Below are 19,735 nucleotides of genomic sequence, written 5' to 3' on the forward strand. Positions count from 1 at the left end.
TGCCAAACACACGCACTGTAGTCTGGGAGGTAGTTCTCCCTTCTTTCATTCAACTACCCGATAGTGTAGATTGCTGTGCGTTTAGCGAAACTCTCCGGTTGATGTCGTCAGAAGATTATAATCACTCATTCTTGCATGTGATACCCTCGTTTAGGTGGGCTAGTAACATCTAAACTGCAGACATGGTGGCCACTAAGAAAACTGTGAGTTTGAGATTGGAAAAAAATCGTTCATTTATATTAATGTTTGTGCACATCCTTAAACTTAATCGGTGATGGGTAAATGTTATTTTCAAATCGTTCCATTTATCCCAGGGTCCGCTTTCCCGTTAGCGAAGGAACTTTAGGGTCACGAGTGTCTTTACGATGCATCTTTCCTAGGGCGGGGTAGATGTAACATGCGTTTCCCAAAACACCACGACAACGTTCGGTAGGTGCGTCGTTGAGGCATGTGTATTAAAGGCAGCGCTCATCTCGGGTAAGCTTCCACCAGTCAAATACATTTGACCAAATAGTCAAATGAAACCCCATTGAATTAACATTAAATTGACTTGGATATCATTGAAATATGTAGGCCTGTGTAGCATATACCGTATGCAGGCTATTCACCTTAATGCAGTCATCGCGGTTTTCATTTAAAGCATATTTTCTTCCCTTGTTTGTAACAATTGTAAAGACATTGGCAACTTTGTATTTGTAGTCAACTTCGTTGTGAAGTTATCGGCGGTCACACAGAGACAGATACACATCTTGATTCTATGTTTATCTTCTGTGTATAAAGTGACGCAGTAGGGGGAAAAAACGCATGTAACGACGCACTTAGCTGTAATACGAGTGATCTGCAGCAGTCGATAAATAACTCGCGTTTAAGTACAACTTTAGTAGTGCTGGTTTTGGGAAACGGATCGGAGTTTTAACATTGCTCCTACTAAGGATCTAACGATGAACTTAGTCGTACGATGCTTTTGTGAAACCGGGCCCTCGCCTGGTATGTTTCATATTGACATGCCATGATGCGTGGACTGCCTTGTGTTCTGTCATTTTTGAGGGGTATTTATTTAACCTTTATTTAACTATGTCAATTAAGAACACATTCTTATTTACAATGACGGCATAACCCGAACGAAGTTGGGCCAATTGTGCGCAGCCCTATGGGACTCCCAATCTCGGCAGGTTGTGTGATACAGCCTGGAATCGAACCAGGGTCTGTAGTGACACCTCTAGCACAGATGCAGTGCCTTAGACCGCTGCGCCACTCGGGAGCCTATTTATGCAGTCGTGGGCTAAAAGCAGCCTGACTGTCGGAAGACCAACTTCCCCGAACAGTTGGTCTCTAATCAGTTTCTCTCCCCAGAAAAAGTCCCTGGAGTCCATCAACTCTCGGCTTCAGCTGGTGATGAAGAGCGGTAAATATGTACTGGGCTACAAGCAGACTCAGAGGATGATCCGTCAGGGCAAAGCCAAGCTGGTCATCCTGGCCAACAACACACCTGCCCTCAGGTAACTACACTGAACAACAAAATATAAACGTGTGAAGTGTTAGTCTCATGATGTGAACTGAAATAAGAGACCTCCCAGATAGTTTCCATAGGAACAAAAAGCTTTTTCACTTTTTTTTTTTTACCCTGTTGTGAACATTTTACCTTCGCTAAGATAATCTATATTCACCTGACAGGTGTGGCATATCAAGAAGCGGATTAAACAGCATGATCATTACACAGGTGCACCTTGTGCTGGGGGGACAATAAAAGGACACTCTAAAATGTGCAGTTTTGTCACACAGCACAATGCCATAGATGTTTTGATTGGAGCATGCAATTGGCATGTTGACTGCAGGATTGTCCACAGAGCTGTAAGTCCAACCGACCACGTGTAACCACGCCAGCCCAGGACGTCCACATCCGGCTTCTTCACCTGCGTGGGATCGTCTGAGACCAATCACCCGGACAGCTGATTAAAACTGTGGCTTTTGCACAAATGAAGAATTTCTACACAAACTGTCAGAAAACCGTCCCAGGGAAGCTCATCTCCAGGCTCGTCGTCCTCACCAGGGTCTTTACCTGACTGCAGTTCGGCGTCGTAACCCGACTTCAGTGGACAAATGGTCACCTTCAATGGCCAATGACACGCTTTAGAAGTGTACTCTTCCCAGAATCCCCGTTGTGTGGTCAAGCAGTTTGCTGATTTCAACGTTGTGAACAGAGTGCCTCATGGTGGAGGTGGGGGGTTATAGTATGGGTAGGCATAAGCTACGGACGACAACACACGATGGCAATCTGAATACACAGGGATACTGTGATCCTGAGGGCCCCAATTGTTTCAGCATGATGATGAATGGCCACATGTCGAAAGAAATCTGTACACAATTCAGGCTGGAAATGTCCCAGTTCTTCCATGGTCTGCATACTCTCCAGACACGTCACCCATTAAGCATGTTCGGGATGCTCTGGATCGACGTGTACGACAGCGAGTTCCAGTTCCCGCCAATATCCAGCTACTTCGCACAGCCAATTGAAGAGGAGTGGGACAACATTCCACAGGCCACAAATCAACAGCCTGATCAACTCTATGTGAAGGAGATGTGTCACACTGCATGAGGGACATGGTGGTCACACCAGATACTGACTGGTTCTGATCCACACTCTTACCTTTTTCGATAAGGTGTCTGTGACCAACAGATTCATATATCTGTATTCACAGTTGTGTGAAATCCATTGATTAGAGCTTAATTTATTTATTTCAATTGACTGATTTATTTGAATCGGGTGTGCTACTACTTGGCTGGCGCAGAAGCCTCTTTCTCGCAGGGAAGATTATGCCGTCCTGCTCAGCACCGATATTGTACCACAGTGAACCCATCCTAAAAGTGACTGGGTTCACTCAGCACCGATATTGTACCACAGTGAACCCACCCTAAAAGTGACTGGGTTCACTCAGCACCGATATTGTACCACGGTGAACCCACCCTAAAAGTGACTGGGTTCACTCAGCACCGATATTGTACCGTAGTGAACCCATCCTAAAAGTGACTGGGTTCACTCAGCACCGATATTGTACCACAGTGAACCCACCCTAAAAGTGACTGGGTTCACTCAGCACCGATATTGTACCACGGTGAACCCACCCTAAAAGTGACTGGGTTCACTCAGCACCGATATTGTACGGGGCTGGACCCGTGGTGTAGCAGCCCAACCACTGCTCTGCCTCCAGGAGGGCGTTGGCTCCAGACCCATCCGGGAACCCACCCTAAAAGTGACTGGGTTCACTCAGCACCGATATTGTACCACAGTGAACCCACCCTAAAAGTGACTGGACTCAGCACCGATATTGTACTGCAGTGAACCCACCCTAAAAGTGACTGGGTTCACTCCGCACCGATATTGTACCACAGTGAACCCACCCTAAAAGTGACTGGGTTCACTCAGCACCGATATTATACCACAGTGAACCCACCCTAAAAGTGACTGGGTTCACTCAGCAGCGATATTGTACCACAGTGAACCCACCCTAAAAGTGACTGGGTTCACTCAGCAGCGATATTGTACCACAGTGAACCCACCCTAAAAAGTGATTTGAACTCTTCTCCCTGTAGGAAATCCGAGATAGAGTACTATGCTATGCTGGCTAAGACTGGGGTCCACCACTACAGTGGGAACAACATAGAGCTGGGCACGGCCTGTGGGAAGTACTTCAGAGTCTGTACACTGGCCATCATTGACCCAGGTGAGGGGGTTTTTAATCTTCATGAAAAACGGGGACAAATGTGACAACGTCGTGTGTGTAAACTGTTATTCTTTCACGACTGGTTTTATAGAATGTAACTTGTCATAATTTTTCTAATCATCCACAGGCGATTCAGACATCATCAGGAGTATGCCTGATCAGCCACAGGGGGAGAAGTAGTCTAGTTGTTTCTCTTCTGTCTCTCTGTGTAGATGTATTTTGTTAAATAAATGGACTTCAAGATGACTGAGTTGTTTTGTCATATGTTTAGTATTTGCCATGTAATTGTAGTACAATGGAAGAAATTGTGGAAGAGACTTAAGAAATGCGGGCACTTGTTTTTTTTCTACATCAAGCTTGTATTGTAATGAAGAGGGTCGCCCCTGGCGTTGGGTCGCCCCTGGCGTTGGGTCGCCCCTGGCGTTGGGGGTTGCCCCTGGCGTTGGGGGTCACCCCTGGCGTTGGGGGGGTCACACCTGGCGTTGGGGGGGTCACACCTGGCGTTGGGGGGGTCACACCTGGCGTTGGGGGGGTCACACCTGGCGTTGGGGGTCGCCCCTGGCGTTGGGGGTCACACCTGGCGTTGGGGGGGGTCACACCTGGCGTTGGGGGGGGTCACACCTGGCGTTGGGGGGGGTCACACCTGGCGTTGGGGGGGTCACACCTGGCGTTGGGGGGGTCACACCTGGCGTTGGGGGGGTCACACCTGGCGTTGGGGGTCGCCCCTGGCGTTGGGGGTCGCCCCTGGCGTTGGGGGTCACACCTGGCGTTCAGTCACCCTGGTGTTAATGGACTGTAGTAGAGCCACAAAAGCCAAAAGGCACAATACCACCTTCACATGTCACAACTAGTGTCTCATCTGACTCTCCACTGATAAATATTACATTACCACTTTTAGACGGGGTCCATATAATTGTCCCAACAGTCAGTAACAATTCCTTCACAAAAAATAATTGATTGTTAGTGGTCACTCACAACACAGCAATATACATCTGCCATTGGATACTGTCAAACTCCCAGAGCACAGTTCAGGGATGTATTCATTCTGCCAAAACGTTTCCCAACTAAAACTAGAGTTGCTATTGGACAAATACAGGTAGGATTCGTTTGCTTCTGTTTTAAGAGACCCTTTTTTTTTTAAGCAACAGAATCGTCAGAATGAATACACTAGTTCAGTGTGTTCTGGTTGAGGTCAGACCCTCTACATCCCATCCTAGTGTTCCAGTTCAGTCTTCTGGTGGACGGTTTCCACTCCAGACATTCTAGGTTGCTCCAGAACATTAGGACGAGAATACAATGTAAATCGCAAGACTAGTTAATTCACTTGTGTTTGGCCTTACTGGCCAGAGCCTGTAGGTTAGCCGGTTCTCCCCACACGGTCCCGAACACGTCCCTCTCAGTGCTCAGAGCCACCTCCAGGGGGAGCTCTCTCCCAGACACCACCACGTTCTTTATGGCTCTGATGACCGGGGCTGGACCCGTGGTGTAGCGTCCCAACCACTGCTCTGCCTCCAGGAGGGTGTTGGCTCCAGACCCATCCAGGGAACCCTCTAGGACCCCGTCCGCAAGCCCAATCTGAAGCCCCATCTCTGGGTCTACTTTCAAAGCGCCACCCAGCATCTTCAGGGCGTTCTGGCCGCCTACGATGCGTACCAATCTAGCTGCACCCCCCCAACCAGGGACCAGACCCATGTGTTTATGGACAAACTGGATCACACTGCCTGGCGCCATCAACCTAGCAGGGAGAGACCGTGACGTTGGTTTAGAGATTGGAAACTTGGTGGATTTGTTTTTGAAATTTATTTTTATTTGCACTTTACTTTTCTCCACTATCTAGATGTAGGCTTAAAGTTTTTATAAACACAAACGGTGCCATCTATGGACAATGAGTCACGTTACTGTACCTGAAGTCACAGGCAGTAGTGAGCTCAGCTCCTCCTCCCAGTGCGCTCCCTTCCACCAGAGCTACAGACAACAGAGGCAGCCTTCAACAGAGAACACATGGGTTAGTGTGGCCCAGAGCATCTGGTATGATCTAGATCGTTCTACCTCAGAGGGTTAGTGTCCTACCTCAGTAGCCTGGTCAGGGCATTCTGCATGAACATACACATCATCATCCCATCCTGAAAGACAAGACACATCGTTTTAGACCAGGAGGTCCAACTCATTCCATGGACGGCCTGGTACTGTCTGCTGGTTTTGGAGCTTTTCCCTTTCAATTAAGACCTAGACAACCAGGTGAGGGTGAGTTCCTGACTAATTAGTGACCTAGACAACCAGGTGAGGGTGAGTTCCTGACTAATTAGTGACCTAGACAACCAGGTGAGGGTGAGTTCCTGACTAATTAGTGACCTAGACAACCAGGTGAGGGTGAGTTCCTGACTAATTAGTGACCTAGACAACCAGGTGAGGGTGAGTTCCTGACTAATTAGTGACCTAGACAACCAGGTGAGGGTGAGTTCCTGACTAATTAGTGACCTAGACAACCAGGTGAGGGTGAGTTCCTGACTAATTAGTGACCTAGACAACCAGGTGAGGGTGAGTTCCTGACTAATTAGTGACCTTAATTCATCAATCAAGGGAGGAACGAAAAACCGGCAGGCACTCGGCTCTCCGTGGAATGGAGTTGGACAATGTGGTTTAGACAGTCAGATTGGAAGTAGGAGTGACTCCAATACAACGTGGTTTAGACAGTCAGATTGGATGGAAGTAGGAGTGACCCCAATACAACGTGGTTTAGACAGTCAGATTGGATGGAGAGTAGGAGTGACTCCAATACAACGTGGTTTAGACAGTCAGATTGGATGGAAGTAGGAGTGACTCCAATACAATGTGGTTTAGACAGTCAGATTGGATGGAAGTAGGAGTGACTCCAATACAATGTGGTTTAGACAGTCAGATTGGATGGAAGTAGGAGTGACTCCAATACAACGTGGTTTAGACAGTCAGATTGGATGGAGAGTAGGAGTGACTCCAATACAACGTGGTTTAGACAGTCAGATTGGATGGAAGTAGGAGTGACTCCAATACAACGCGGTTTAGACAGTCAGATTGGATGGAAGTAGGAGTGACTCCAATACAACGCGGTTTAGACAGTCAGATTGGATGGAAGTAGGAGTGACTCCAATACAACGTGGTTTAGACAGTCAGATTGGATGGAGAGTAGGAGTGACTCCAATACAACGTGGTTTAGACAGTCAGATTGGATGGAAGTAGGAGTGACTCCAATACAACGTGGTTTAGACAGTCAGATTGGATGGAAGTAGGAGTGACTCCAATACAACGCGGTTTAGACAGTCAGATTGGATGGAAGTAGGAGTGACTCCAATACAACGTGGTTTAGACAGTCAGATTGGATGGAAGTAGGAGTGACTCCAATACAACGTGGTTTAGACAGTCAGATTGGATGGAGAGTAGGAGTGATTCCAATACAACGTGACTGAATTAAAAACTGTTCACTGAGCTTTCTACTGGTCTTTCAGAGAGCGAGAACCTCAGAGAGACCAGAGAGACTGACCTGAGGGTTAGATATAGCCCTGACAACATTGAGGACTGACCTGAGGGTTGGATATATCTCTGACAACATTGAGGACTAACCTGAGGGTTGGATATATCTCTGACAACATTGAGGACTGACCTGAGGGTTGGATATATCTCTGACAACATTGAGGACTAACCTGAGGGTTGGATAAAGCCCTGACAACATTGAGGACTAACCTGAGGGTTGGATATATCTCTGACAACATTGAGGACTAACCTGAGGGTTGGATATATCTCTGACAACATTGAGGACTAACCTGAGGGTTGGATATAGCCCTGACCGCGTTGAGGTCTGACCCAGAGCAGAATGTCCCAGCAGCCCCCTGGATGATGAGACCTTTCCCCTCCGTCCACTCCTCTAGCTGGGACACCCTCTCTTCCAGCTCCACCATCATAGAACCTGGAGAAATCAGGGTAGTGTTCAGTAGGGATAAAACGTTTTGAACCTGCGTGAAACAGGGAGGTACAACCTGAACATGTTCAATATGAGGTTGAGGATTGACGAGAGATGTACTGCTTCTCTTCTAGCTTTCATGAGAAATATTACTGTGATGAGAATTCCCGACTGTCTGCATAATCAAATAACATTCAGCTCAAATACCCAGAGGTCTCTTCACAGTCCCCAAGTCCAAAATGAATTCAGGGTAACGCACAGTATTATACAGAGCCATGATCGCGTGGAGCTCCCATCTCCTATTACTCAAGCCAACAGCAAAATTACCTTTAAAAAAACGGATTAAACAACATCTCAAGGAACGACGGAGACTGTGAGGGGACACACACAAACACACACTGTTTCGTTGTATTGTTTGTATATATTGTATTGTTAAATGTTTTGTTGTATTGTTAAATGTTTTGTTGTATTGTTAAATATTTTGTTGTATTGTTAAATGTTTTGTTGTATTGTTAAATGTTGTATTGTTAAATATTTTGTTGTATTGTTAAATGTTTTGTTGTATTGTTAAATGTTGTATTGTTAAATATTTTGTTGTATTGTTAAATGTTTTGTTGTATTGTTAAATGTTTTGTTGTATTGTTAAATGTTTTGTTGTATTGTTTGTATATGTTGTATTGTTAAATGTTTTGTTGTATTGTTAAATGTTTTGTTGTATTGTTAAATGTTGTATTGTTAAATGTTTTGTTGTATTGTTAAATGTTGTATTGTTAAATGTTTTGTTGTATTGTTAAATGTTTTGTTGTATTGTTTGTATTTGTTGTATTGTTAAATGTTTTGTTGTATTGTTAAATGTTTTGTTGTATTATTTGTATTGTTTGTGTTTTGTTGTATTGTTTGTATTTGTTGTATTGTTAAATGTTTTGTTGTATTGTTAAATGTTGTATTGTTAAATGTTTTGTTGTATTGTTAAATGTTTTGTTGTATTGTTTGTATTTGTTGTATTGTTAAATGTTTTGTTGTATTGTTAAATGTTGTATTGTTAAATGTTTTGTTGTATTGTTAAATGTTTTGTTGTATTGTTTGTATTTGTTGTATTGTTAAATGTTTTGTTGTATTGTTAAATGTTTTGTTGTATTGTTAAATGTTTTGTTGTATTGTTAAATGTTTTGTTGTATTGTTTGTATTTGTTGTATTGTTAAATGTTTTGTTGTATTATTTGTATTGTTTCTATATGTTGTATTGTTAGTCCTTGTCCATCAGTGTTTTGTGGTATTGTTAAATGTTGTATTGTTAAATATTTTGTTGTATTGTTAAATGTTTTGTTGTATTGTTAAATGTTTTGTGGTATTGTTAAATGTTGTATTGTTAAATATTTTGTTGTATTGTTAAATGTTTTGTTGTATTGTTAAATGTTTTGTTGTATTGTTTGTATTGTTTCTATATGTTGTATTGTTAGTCCTTGTCCATCAGTGTTTAGTTACCTGTCATGTTTTGTGTTTTTTTTGTGGACCCCCAGGAAGTGCAGCTGCTGCTTCTGCAAAAGCTAATGGGGATCCAAATAAACATATTTTTTGTCATCTGTTGCTAAACGTTTTGCTACAGTGTGCCCTACTCAACACAACCCAGTTCATTGAGCACCAGCCACCTTAGTCCCCACTGTCATTCTCAGGAGAAAGCAAAGAGTTGGAATACAAACTGAAATATATTTCGCTGCGTTTGGTGAAGAGAAAACCAAAGAGAATCAGAGTGATATTTAGTCTGAATTGCAGGTTAGCAAAGAGCAACACTCAGATCAATGAATAAACTATAACACTGGACAGCGGTTCCATACCAGAGAACGCGTTCATACGAGCAGGGTTGTTGACGGTCAGTACCGCCATGCCCGACTCCTGTTTGACAAGGTCTATAGATCCCCCAGGGAGAGCTTGGAGTTTCTCTCGGATCTCCTTCTCCTGGAACCCCTTGGTAGTGGTGTAAACAGATCCAATCCTCCTGAGGAGGTGCTGCCCCCAGGCACCAGGCCGACTGACCCTGAGGAGGTGCTGCCCCCAGGCACCAGGCCGACTGACCCTGAGGAGGTGCTGACTGGCTGCAGACAGAACCATGCTGCTGCTACCAGGGAAAGGTAGGAGAGAAGGATGGAGGGAGATAAACAGATAGGAGAGAGGGACTGAGGAAGGGAAAGAGAGGTGAGAGAGAGAGGAACAGAGGGAGGGAAACAGAGAGAGGAACAGAGGGAGGGAAACGGAGAGGTATCAGCACAGTTATTGAACTGTAAAACAGTTGGCCAGAGTTGGTTGCTAGGTCGTATGTGTGCAGCTACCAGTCCATAATAGTCCTCTGTCTGTGCTAACTGAGGCAGATAGACAGTAGCTCTGGTCCAAGCGCATGCGTCCGGTCCCAACTAAGAGATCTACACATGCGCATCTGACCCATGTAGAGGCATCTTATTGTTGTTGCCTTCATGCGATGAGCAAGAGCTAGCTGACTAGCCATGTCCTTCACAGTTATATCCCCTTTATAAAAATGTGGATTTCTAAAAGCCTAGACTTTAACATCCCCAAAAGTACTGTAGAAAAACGTCCCTTAACAGGCTGATAATTAGGTGATATAACATAAGAAGCTACATCTTAAAATCATTCACAAACCTGTGCTGTATGAAAGCTCAATGTTGTGGTGTTACATTGAAACTTCTCCCCCGGAAACATGAACCAGTGAACAAGGAACTTGGCCAGCTGTACTTTACTGTAACCGCCACACGAGGGCAAGCTAACACTCCCATCATTCAGAAAGATTGATTTTATGTAGTATTACCAAAGAGAATGGTGGTATACACTCATTTGTAGGTTCACCGTACTGGCTAGTAATTATATATGTCGTTCAAATATGATTCAAACATGCGGTGCTATCAGTTCACTACCTGTCCTCTCGACATTGATTTATTTATTTTTATTTAACCTTTATTTAATTAGGCAAGTCAGTTAAGAGCAACATTTTATTTACAACGACGGCCTACCAAAAGGCAAAACGCCTCCTGCGGGGACGGGGACAAAAAATAATTATTTTTTAAACATAATAAAAATAAAAAAAACCTGCTCCTAATATCCCCACCTTTCCTCTCCCAGTGCTCCTGATATCACCACCTTTCCTCTCCCAGTGCTCCTGATATCACCACCTTTCCTCTCCAAGTGCTCCTGATATCACCACCTTTCCTCTCCCAGTGCTCCTGATATCACCACCTTTCCTCTCCAAGTGCTCCTGATATCACCACCTTTCCTCTCCCAGTGCTCCTGATATCACCACCTTTCCTCTCCAAGTGCTCCTGATATCACCACCTTTCCTCTCCCAGTGCTCCTGATATCACCACCTTTCCTCTCCCAGTGCTCCTGATATCACCACCTTTCCTCTCCCAGTGCTCCTGATATCACCACCTTTCCTCTCCCAGTGCTCCTGATATCCCCACCTTTCCTCTCCCAGTGCTCCTGATATCATCACCTTTCCTCTCCCAGTGCTCCTGATATTCATTTCTTTGTGGGTTCACTTGATATTCATCTAAGGGTTGTCTCCTTAGTTTACCAGATTGGATGTTTGATATAAAACACACACCAAACCATAATTCTGCTCTAGCGTCTCCACACAGTAAGTGTGTAAGATCACATGAACAGATCTGCTTCCTGCCTGCCTCCATTCAATCCCCCCTGTGTTTTTATATAAACAAAGCATTCTGTGTGAGGAAGACATTCAGCTAGCAGGTCCATATTCAGTCAGGAGAGGAGGCTTTTATAATAACACCTAGTTGGTTACATCCCCCCCATGCAGAGAGGTTGGATTCAGAACTCAGCTTAAGAGTAAATCAACTTCTCTCAATTGATTTAGGATTTGGTCACCTAATCTGACTGATCCATAGAGAAGGCCAGGCTTATTCTACAATCATAGTGCTTCTGAAGTTTTTTATTTTACCTTTATTTAACTAGGCAAGTCAGTTAAGAACAAATTCTTATTTTCAATGACGGCCTACCGGGGAACAGTGGGTTAACTGCCTTGTTCAGGGGCAGAACGACAGATTTGTACCTTGTCAGCTCGGGGATTTGAACTTGCAACCTTTCGGTTACTAGCCCAACGCTCTAACCACTAGGCTACGTTGCCGCCCCAGTACAGCTCTTTCATCTATGGGTCGGCCATATATATCTGGTGAATGCCCTGTTGGATGTTTCATGACTCTGGCATACTGGGTCCCAATGGGCCCTGGTCAAAGGTAGTGTATTAAATAGGACATACTGGGTCCCAATGGGTCCTGGTCAAAGGTAGTGTATTAAATAGGACATACTGGGTCCCAATGGGCCCTGGTCAAAGGCAGTGTATTAAATAGGACATACTGGGTCTCAATGGGCCCTGGTCAAAGGTAGTGTATTAAATAGGACATACTAATGTGTGATGTCAACTCTCCAGGGAAGTTAAATGTGTGATGTCATCTCTCCAGGGTAGTTAAATGTGTGATGTCACCTCTCCAGGGTAGTTAAATGTGTGATGTCACTTCTCCAGGGTAGTTAAATGTGTGATGTCACTTCTCCAGGGTAGTTAAATGTGTGATGTCACCTCTCCAGGGTAGTTAAATGTGTGATGTCACCTCTCCAGGGTAGTTAAATGTGTGATGTCACTTCTCCAGGGTAGTTAAATGTGTCTAACTCAGGTGATGTTTATACTGTGTCTAACTCAGGTGATGTTTACACTGTGTCTAACTCAGGTGATATTTATACTGTGTCTAACTCAGGTGATGTTTATACTGTGTCTAACTCAGGTGATGTTTACACTGTGTCTAACTCAGGTGATATTTATACTGTGTCTAACTCAGGTGATGTTTACACTGTGTCTAACTCAGGTGATGTTTATACTGTGTCTAACTCAGGTGATGTTTATACTGTGTCTAACTCAGGTGATGTTTACACTGTGTCTAACTCAGGTGATATTTATACTGTGTCTAACTCAGGTGATGTTTACACTGTGTCTAACTCAGGTGATGTTTATACTGTGTCTAACTCAGGTGATGTTTATACTGTGTCTAACTCAGGTGATGTTTACACTGTGTCTAACTCAGGTGATGTTTACACTGTGTCTAACTCAGGTGATATTTATACTGTGTCTAACTCAGGTGATGTTTATACTGTGTCTAACTCAGGTGATGTTTACACTGTGTCTAACTCAGGTGATGTTTACACTGGGACTAACTCAGGTGATGTTTACACTGTGTCTAACTCAGGTGATGTTTACACTGGGACTAACTCAGGTGATGTTTACACTGTGTCTAACTCAGGTGATGTTTACACTGTGTCTAACTCAGGTGATGTTTACACTGTGTCTAACTCAGGTGATGTTTACACTGTGTCTAACTCAGGTGATGTTTACACTGTGTCTAACTCAGGTGATAGCCAATAGCCAATAGCAGCCCTGTAACGGTAAGGAGCCACTGAGCTGAACGACCTGATAGCCAATAGCAGCCCTGTAACGGTAAGTAGCCACTGAGCTGAACGACCTGATAGCCAATAGCAGCCCTGTAACGGTAAGGAGCCACTGAGCTGAACGACCTGATAGCCAATAGCAGCCCTGTAACGGTAAGGAGCCACTGAGCTGAACGACGTGACAGCCAATAGCAGCCCTGTAACGGTAAGGAGCCACTGAGCTGAACGACTTGATAGCCAATAGCAGCCCTGTAACGGTAAGGAGCCACTGAGCTGAACGACCTGATAGCCAATAGCAGCCCTGTAACGGTAAGGAGCCACTGAGCTGAACGACCTGACAGCCAATAGCAGCCCTGTAACGGTAAGGAGCCACTGAGCTGAACGACCTGATAGCCAATAGCAGCCCTGTAACGGTAAGGAGCCACTGAGCTGAACGACCTGACAGCCAATAGCAGCCCTGTAACGGTAAGGAGCCACTGAGCTGAACGACCTGATAGCCAATAGCAGCCCTGTAACGGTAAGGAGCCACTGAGCTGAACGACCTGATAGCCAATAGCAGCCCTGTAAAGGTAAGAAGGTAAGAATAGCAAGACAAACATACAGACACGTTCTAGATGAGTCTGGTCACATAAGGGATGACCGTCTCTACTGGTAGGATAGTATCGTCATGGAGACAGCAAGTTATTCCATAGACTGATAGGGAGAGAGGGAGACGGGCTGCCCCCAGGTGGTGAAGGTAGGCAACAACACCTCCACTACGCTGATCCTCAACACGGGGGTCCCACAAGGGTGCGTGCCAAGCCCCCTCCTGTACTCTCTGTTCACCCATGACTGGTTTGCAGATGACACAACAGTAGTAGGGCTGATTACCAACAATGATGAGACAGCCTACAGGTAGGAGATGAAGGCCCTGGTGGAGTGGTGCCAGGAAAATAACCTCCTCCCTCAACGTCAACACAACGAAGGATGTGATCGTGGAATACAGGATGCAGCAGAGAGAGCACGCCCCTGTCCACATCACAGACGACCTGAAATGGTTCACCCACACAGACACTGTGGTGAAGAAGTCGCAACAGCGCCTCTTCAACCTCAGGAGGCTGAAGAAATTAGTCTTGGTCCCTAAGACCCTCACAAACTTCTACAGATGCACCATTGAGAGTGAATACCAGACCCGTGAATACCAGACCTGTGAGTACCAGTGCAATGAATACCAGACCAGTCCTGTGAATACCAGTCCTGTGAATACCAGACCCGTGAATACCAGTCCCGTGAATACCAGACCTGTGAATACCAGACCAGTGAATACAGTTTCAACTGTATCGGGCAGACGGCAGACAGCGTATATCAGTATATCTCAGCGTCTGCCATCTGCCTGGTACAGTTGAAACTGGGATTAATCCGTGAAGAGCACATTTCTCCAGCGTGCCAGTGGCCATCGAAGGTGAGCATTTGCCCACTGAAGTCGGTTACGACGCCGAACTGCAGTCAGGTCAAGACCCTGGTGAGGACGACGAGCCTGGAGATGAGCTTCCCTGGGAAGTGTATTGCGTTGTGTGGGCGAGCAGTTTGCTGATGTCAACAGTGTGCCCCATGGTGGTGGTGGGGTTATGGTATGGGGCAGGCATAAGCTACGGACAATGAAGACAATTGCATTTTATCGAGGGCAATTTGAATGCACAGAGATACCGTGACGAGATCCCGAGGCCCATTGTCGTGCCATTCATCCACCGCCATCACCTCATGTTTCAGCGTGATACTGCACTGCCCCATGTCTCAATGATCTGTACACAATTCCTTGAAACTGAAAATGTCCCAGTTCTTCCATGGCCTGCATACTCTCCAGACATGTCAACCATTGAGCATGTTTGGGATGCTCTGGATCTACGTGTACGACTGTGTTCCAGTTCCCGCCGATATCCAGCAACTTTGCACAGCCATTGAAGAGGAGTGGGACAACATTCCACAATCAACAGCCTGATCAATTCTATGCGAAGGAGATGTGTCACGCTGCATCAGGCAAATGGTGATCACACCAGATACTGACTAGTTTTCTGATCCACACCCCTACCTTTAAAAATATATATATCTGTGACCAACAGATGCATATCTGTATCCCCAGTCATGTGAAATCCATAAATTAGAGCCTAATTTATTTATTTCAGTTGACTGATTTCCTTATATGAACTGTGACTCGGTAAAATCTTTGAAATTCTTGCATGTTGTGTTTATATTTTTGTTCAGTGTATTTTAAAGTAAAGGACATTGTGACAGACAGCTAGGATACTGTACCTACTGTACAGTGCATTCTGAAACTATTCCGACCCCTTCCTTAACTTTTTCCACATTTTGTTACATTACAGCCTTATCCTCAGCCTCAGCCACGCTCAAGGTACTAAACGATATCATAACCGCCATCGATAAAAGACATTACTGTGCAGCCGTCTTCATCGACCTGGCCAAGGCTTTCGACTCTGTCAATCACCATATTCTTATCGGCAGACTCAGTAGCCTCGGTTTTTCTAATGACTGCCTTGCCTGGTTCACCAACTACTTTGCAGACAGAGTTCAGTGTGTCAAATCGGAGGGCATGTTGTCCGGTCCTCTGGCAGTCTCTATGGGGGTACCACAGGGTTCAATTCTCGGGCCGACTCTTTTCTCTGTATACATCAATGATGTTGCTCTTGCTGCGGGCGATTCCCTGATCCACCTCTACGCAGACGACACCATTCTATATACTTCCGGCCCTTCCTTGGACACTGTGCTATCTAACCTCCAAACGAGCTTCAATGCCATACAACACTCCTTCCGTGGCCTCCAACTGCTCTTAAACGCTAGTAAAACCAAATGCATGCTTTTCAACCGTTCGCTGCCTGCACCCGCACGACCGACTAGCATCACCACCCTGGACGGTTCCGACCTAGAATATGTGGACATCTATAAGTACCTAGGTGTCTGGCTAGACTGCAAACTCTCCTTCCAGACTCATATCAAACATCTCCAATCCAAAATCAAATCAAGAATCGGCTTTCTATTCCGCAACAAAGCCTCCTTCACTCACGCCGCCAAACTTACCCTAGTAAAACTGACTATCCTACCGATCCTCGACTTCGGCGATGTCATCTACAAAATAGCTTCCAACACTCTACTCAGCAAACTGGATGCAGTTTATCACAGTGCCATTCGTTTTGTTACTAAAGCACCTTATACGACCCACCACTGCGACCTGTATGCCCTAGTCGGCTGGCCCTCGCTACATGTTCGTCGTCAGACCCACTGGCTCCAGGTCATCTACAAGGCTATGCTAGGTAAAGTGCCGCCTTATCTCAGTTCACTGGTCACGATGGCTACACCCACCCGCAGCACGCGCTCCAGCAGGTGTATCTCACTGATCATCCCTAAAGCTAAAACCTCATTTGGACGCCTTTCCTTCCAGTTCTCTGCTGCCTGCGACTGGAACGAATTGCAAAAATCTCTGAAGTTGGAGACTTTTATCTCCCTCAACAACTTTAAAAATCTGCTATCCGAGCAGCTAACCGATCGCTGCAGCTGTACATAGTCCATCTGTAAACTACCCACCCAATTTACCTACCTCACCCCCCATACTGCTTTTATTTATTTACTTTTCTGCTCTTTTGCACACCAGTATCTCTTCTTGCACATGATCATCTGATGATTTATCACTCCAGTGTTAATCTGCTAAATTGTAATTATTCGATTTATTGCCTACCTCATGCCTTTTGCACACATTGTATATAGATTCTCTTTTTTTCTACCATGTTATTGACTTGTTTATTGTTTACTCCATGTGTAACTCTGTGTTGTCTGTTCACACTGCTATGCTTTATCTTGGCCAGGTCGCAGTTGCAAATGAGAACTTGTTCTCAACTAGCCTACCTGGTTAAATAAAGGTGAAATAAAAAATAAAAATAAAAAACAGCCTTATCCTAAAACGGATTCAATTGTTTTTTCCCCTCATCAATCTACACAATAACCCATAATGACAAAGCAAAAACAGGTTTTTTGATATTTTTGAAACTGTATTAAACATTTAAAACTGAAATATCACATTTACATAAGTATTCAGACCCTTTACTCAGTACTTTGTTGAAGCGCTTTTGGCAGCGATTACAGCCTCAAGTCTTCTTGGGTATGACGCTACAAGCTTGAAATACACACCTGTATTTGGGGAGTTTCTCCCATTCTTCTCTGCAGATCCTCTCAAACTCTGTCAGGTTGGATGGGGAACGTCGTTGCACAGCTAATTTCAGGTCTCTCCAGAGATGTTAGATCGGGTTCAAGTCCGGGCTCCGGCTGGTCCACACAAGGACATTCAGAGACTTGTCCCGAAGCCACTCCTGTGTTGTCTTGGCTGTGTGCTTAGGGTCGTTGTCCTGTTGGAAGGTGAACCTTCACCCCTGTCTGGGGTCCTGAGGGCTCAGGAGCAGGTTTTCATCAAGGATCTGCACTTTGCTCTGTTTATCATTCTCTCAATCCTGACTAGTCTCCCAGTCCCTACCGCTGAAAAACATCCCCACAGCATGATGCTGCCACCACCATGCTTCACCATAGGGATGGTGCCAGGTTTCCTCCAGCGTTAAGGCCAAAGAGTTCAATCTTGGTTTCATCAGACCAGAGAATCCTGTTTCTCATGGTCTCAGAGTCCTTTAGGTGCCTTTTGGCAAACTCCAAGCGGGCTGTCATGTGCCTTTTACTGAGGAGTGGCTTCCGTCTAGCGACTAACATAAAGGCCTGATTGGTAGAGTGCTGAAGAGATAGTTGTCCTTCTGGAAGGTTCTCCCATCTCCACAGAGGAACTCTGGGGCTTTGTCAGAGTGACCATTGGGTTCTTGGTCACCTCCCTGACCAAGGCCCTTCTTCCCCGATTGCTCAGTTTGGCCGGGTGGCCAGCTCTAGGAAGAGTCTTGGTGGTTCCAAACTTCTTCCATTTAAGAATGATGGAGGCCACTGTGTTCTTGGGGACCTTCAATGCTGCAGATATTTTTTGGTACCATTCCCCAGATCGGTGACGACACAATCCTGTCTCGAAGCTCTACGGACAATTCCTTCGACCTCATGGCTTGGTTTTTGCTCTGACATGCACTGTCAACTGTGAGACCTATATAGACAGGTGTGTGCCTTTCCAAATCATATCCAATCAATTGAATTTACCACAGATGGACTCGAATCAAGTAGAAACATCTTAAGGATGATCAATGGAAACAGGATGCACCTGAGCTCAATATCAAGTCTCATAGCAAAGGGTCTGAATACTTATGTCAATAAGGTATTACTGTTTTTATTTTTAATACATGTTCAAAAAAAAAAATTTAAACAGTTTTTGCTTTGTCATTATAGGGTATTGTTTGTAGATTGATCCATTTTAGAATAAGGCTGTAACATAACAAAATGTGTAAAAAGTGAAGTGGTTTGAATACTTTCCCAGAAGGCACTGTATTTCAGAGGTACAATTGGTACAAGGGTGGAGCTCCATTTTAAAACACTACAGTTTAGAATGTTCTATTTAAAAGCAGGCAGGAATTCTAAAAGGTTCCTGGACTCTACCCCAGTCATTCCAGACTCTGAGACGCTACCCTATCCCAGTCATTCCAGACTCTGGGACTCTGCCCTATCCCAGTCATTCTAGACTCTGAGACTCTACCCTACCCCAGTCATTCCAGACTCTGAGACGCTACCCTATCCCAGTCATTCCAGACTCTGAGACTCTGCTCTACCCCAGTCATTCTAGACTCTGAGACTCTACCCTATCCCAGTCATTCCAGACTCTGGGACTCTGCCCTATCCCAGTCATTCCAGACACTGGGACTCTGTCCTACCCCAGTCATTCCAGACTCTGGGACTCTGCCCTCCCCCAGTCATTCCAGACTCTGGGACTCTGCCCTACCCCAGTCATTCCAGACTCTGGGACTCTGCCCTACCCCAGTCATTCCAGACTCTGGGACTCTGCCCTAACCCAGTCATTACAGACTCTGGGACTCTGCCCTATCCCAGTCATTCCAGACTCTGGGACTCTGTCCTATCCCAGTCATTCCAGACTCTGGGACTCTGCCCTACCCCAGTCATTCCAGACTCTAAAACTCTGCCCTATCCCAGTCATTCCAGACTCTGAGACGCTGCCCTACCCCAGTCATTCCAGACTCTGGGACTCTGCCCTATCCCAGTCATTCCAGACTCTGAGACTCTGCCCTATCCCAGTCATTCCAGACTCTGGGACTCTGCCCTATCCCAGTCATTCCAGACTCTGAGACTCTGCCCTATCCCAGTCATTCCAGACTCTGTGACTCTGTCCTATCCCAGTCATTCCAGACTCTGGGACTCTGTCCTATCCCAGTCATTCCAGACTCTGGGACTCTGCCCTATCCCAGTCATTCCAGACTCTGGGACTCTGCCCTACCCCAGTCATTCCAGACTCTGGGACTCTGCCCTATCCCAGTCATTCCAGACTCTGGGACTCTGCCCTACCCCAGTCATTCCAGACTCTGGGACTCTGCGCTATCTCAGTCATTCCAGACTCTGGGACTCTGCCCTACCCCAGTCATTCCAGACTCTGGGACTCTGCCCTATCCCAGTCATTCCAGACTCTGGGACTCTGTCCTATCCCA

The 19,735-nt window shown here is 45.5% G+C and overlaps 2 protein-coding genes across 8 annotated transcripts; one reads left to right on the plus strand and one right to left on the minus strand.

The window, feature by feature from the left end:
• Window positions 1-58: 58 nt before the first annotated feature.
• LOC139572806 (large ribosomal subunit protein eL30-like) lies at window positions 59-3,968 on the plus strand. 2 transcript variants are annotated; one of them, XM_071395583.1, is made up of 4 exons: window positions 59-203; window positions 1,354-1,499; window positions 3,592-3,722; window positions 3,850-3,968. In XM_071395583.1, the coding sequence occupies exons 1-4, from the start codon at window positions 183-185 to the stop codon at window positions 3,900-3,902; spliced, it is 351 nt and encodes a 116-aa protein (XP_071251684.1). In that variant the 5' UTR covers window positions 59-182; the 3' UTR covers window positions 3,903-3,968. The 2 variants fall into 2 exon arrangements, with proteins under 2 accessions (XP_071251684.1, XP_071251685.1); XM_071395584.1 differs by lacking the exon at window positions 59-203 and adding an exon at window positions 234-477.
• Window positions 3,969-3,973: 5 nt separating this feature from the next.
• echdc1 (enoyl CoA hydratase domain containing 1) lies at window positions 3,974-10,413 on the minus strand. Of its 6 annotated transcripts, none has more exons than XR_011674491.1 (7): window positions 10,308-10,413; window positions 9,491-9,829; window positions 7,520-7,662; window positions 5,793-5,845; window positions 5,627-5,707; window positions 4,429-5,457; window positions 3,974-4,105 (listed from the first exon to the last, which is right to left on the minus strand). XR_011674491.1 is itself a non-coding variant. In XM_071395582.1 (6 exons), exons 2-6 carry the CDS (start codon window positions 9,762-9,764, stop codon window positions 5,043-5,045), a joined length of 966 nt encoding a protein of 321 aa, XP_071251683.1. In that variant the 5' UTR covers window positions 9,765-9,829; window positions 10,308-10,413; the 3' UTR covers window positions 4,321-5,042. The 6 variants fall into 6 exon arrangements, 1 of the variants encoding a protein (XP_071251683.1); XR_011674490.1 differs by having other exon boundaries at window positions 3,974-4,139; XR_011674489.1 differs by having other exon boundaries at window positions 3,974-4,177.
• Between the last annotated feature and the right edge of the window lie 9,322 nt (window positions 10,414-19,735).

Source organism: Salvelinus alpinus, chromosome 4, assembly GCF_045679555.1.
Source record: "Salvelinus alpinus chromosome 4, SLU_Salpinus.1, whole genome shotgun sequence".
NCBI classification, from domain to species: Eukaryota; Metazoa; Chordata; class Actinopteri; order Salmoniformes; family Salmonidae; genus Salvelinus; species Salvelinus alpinus.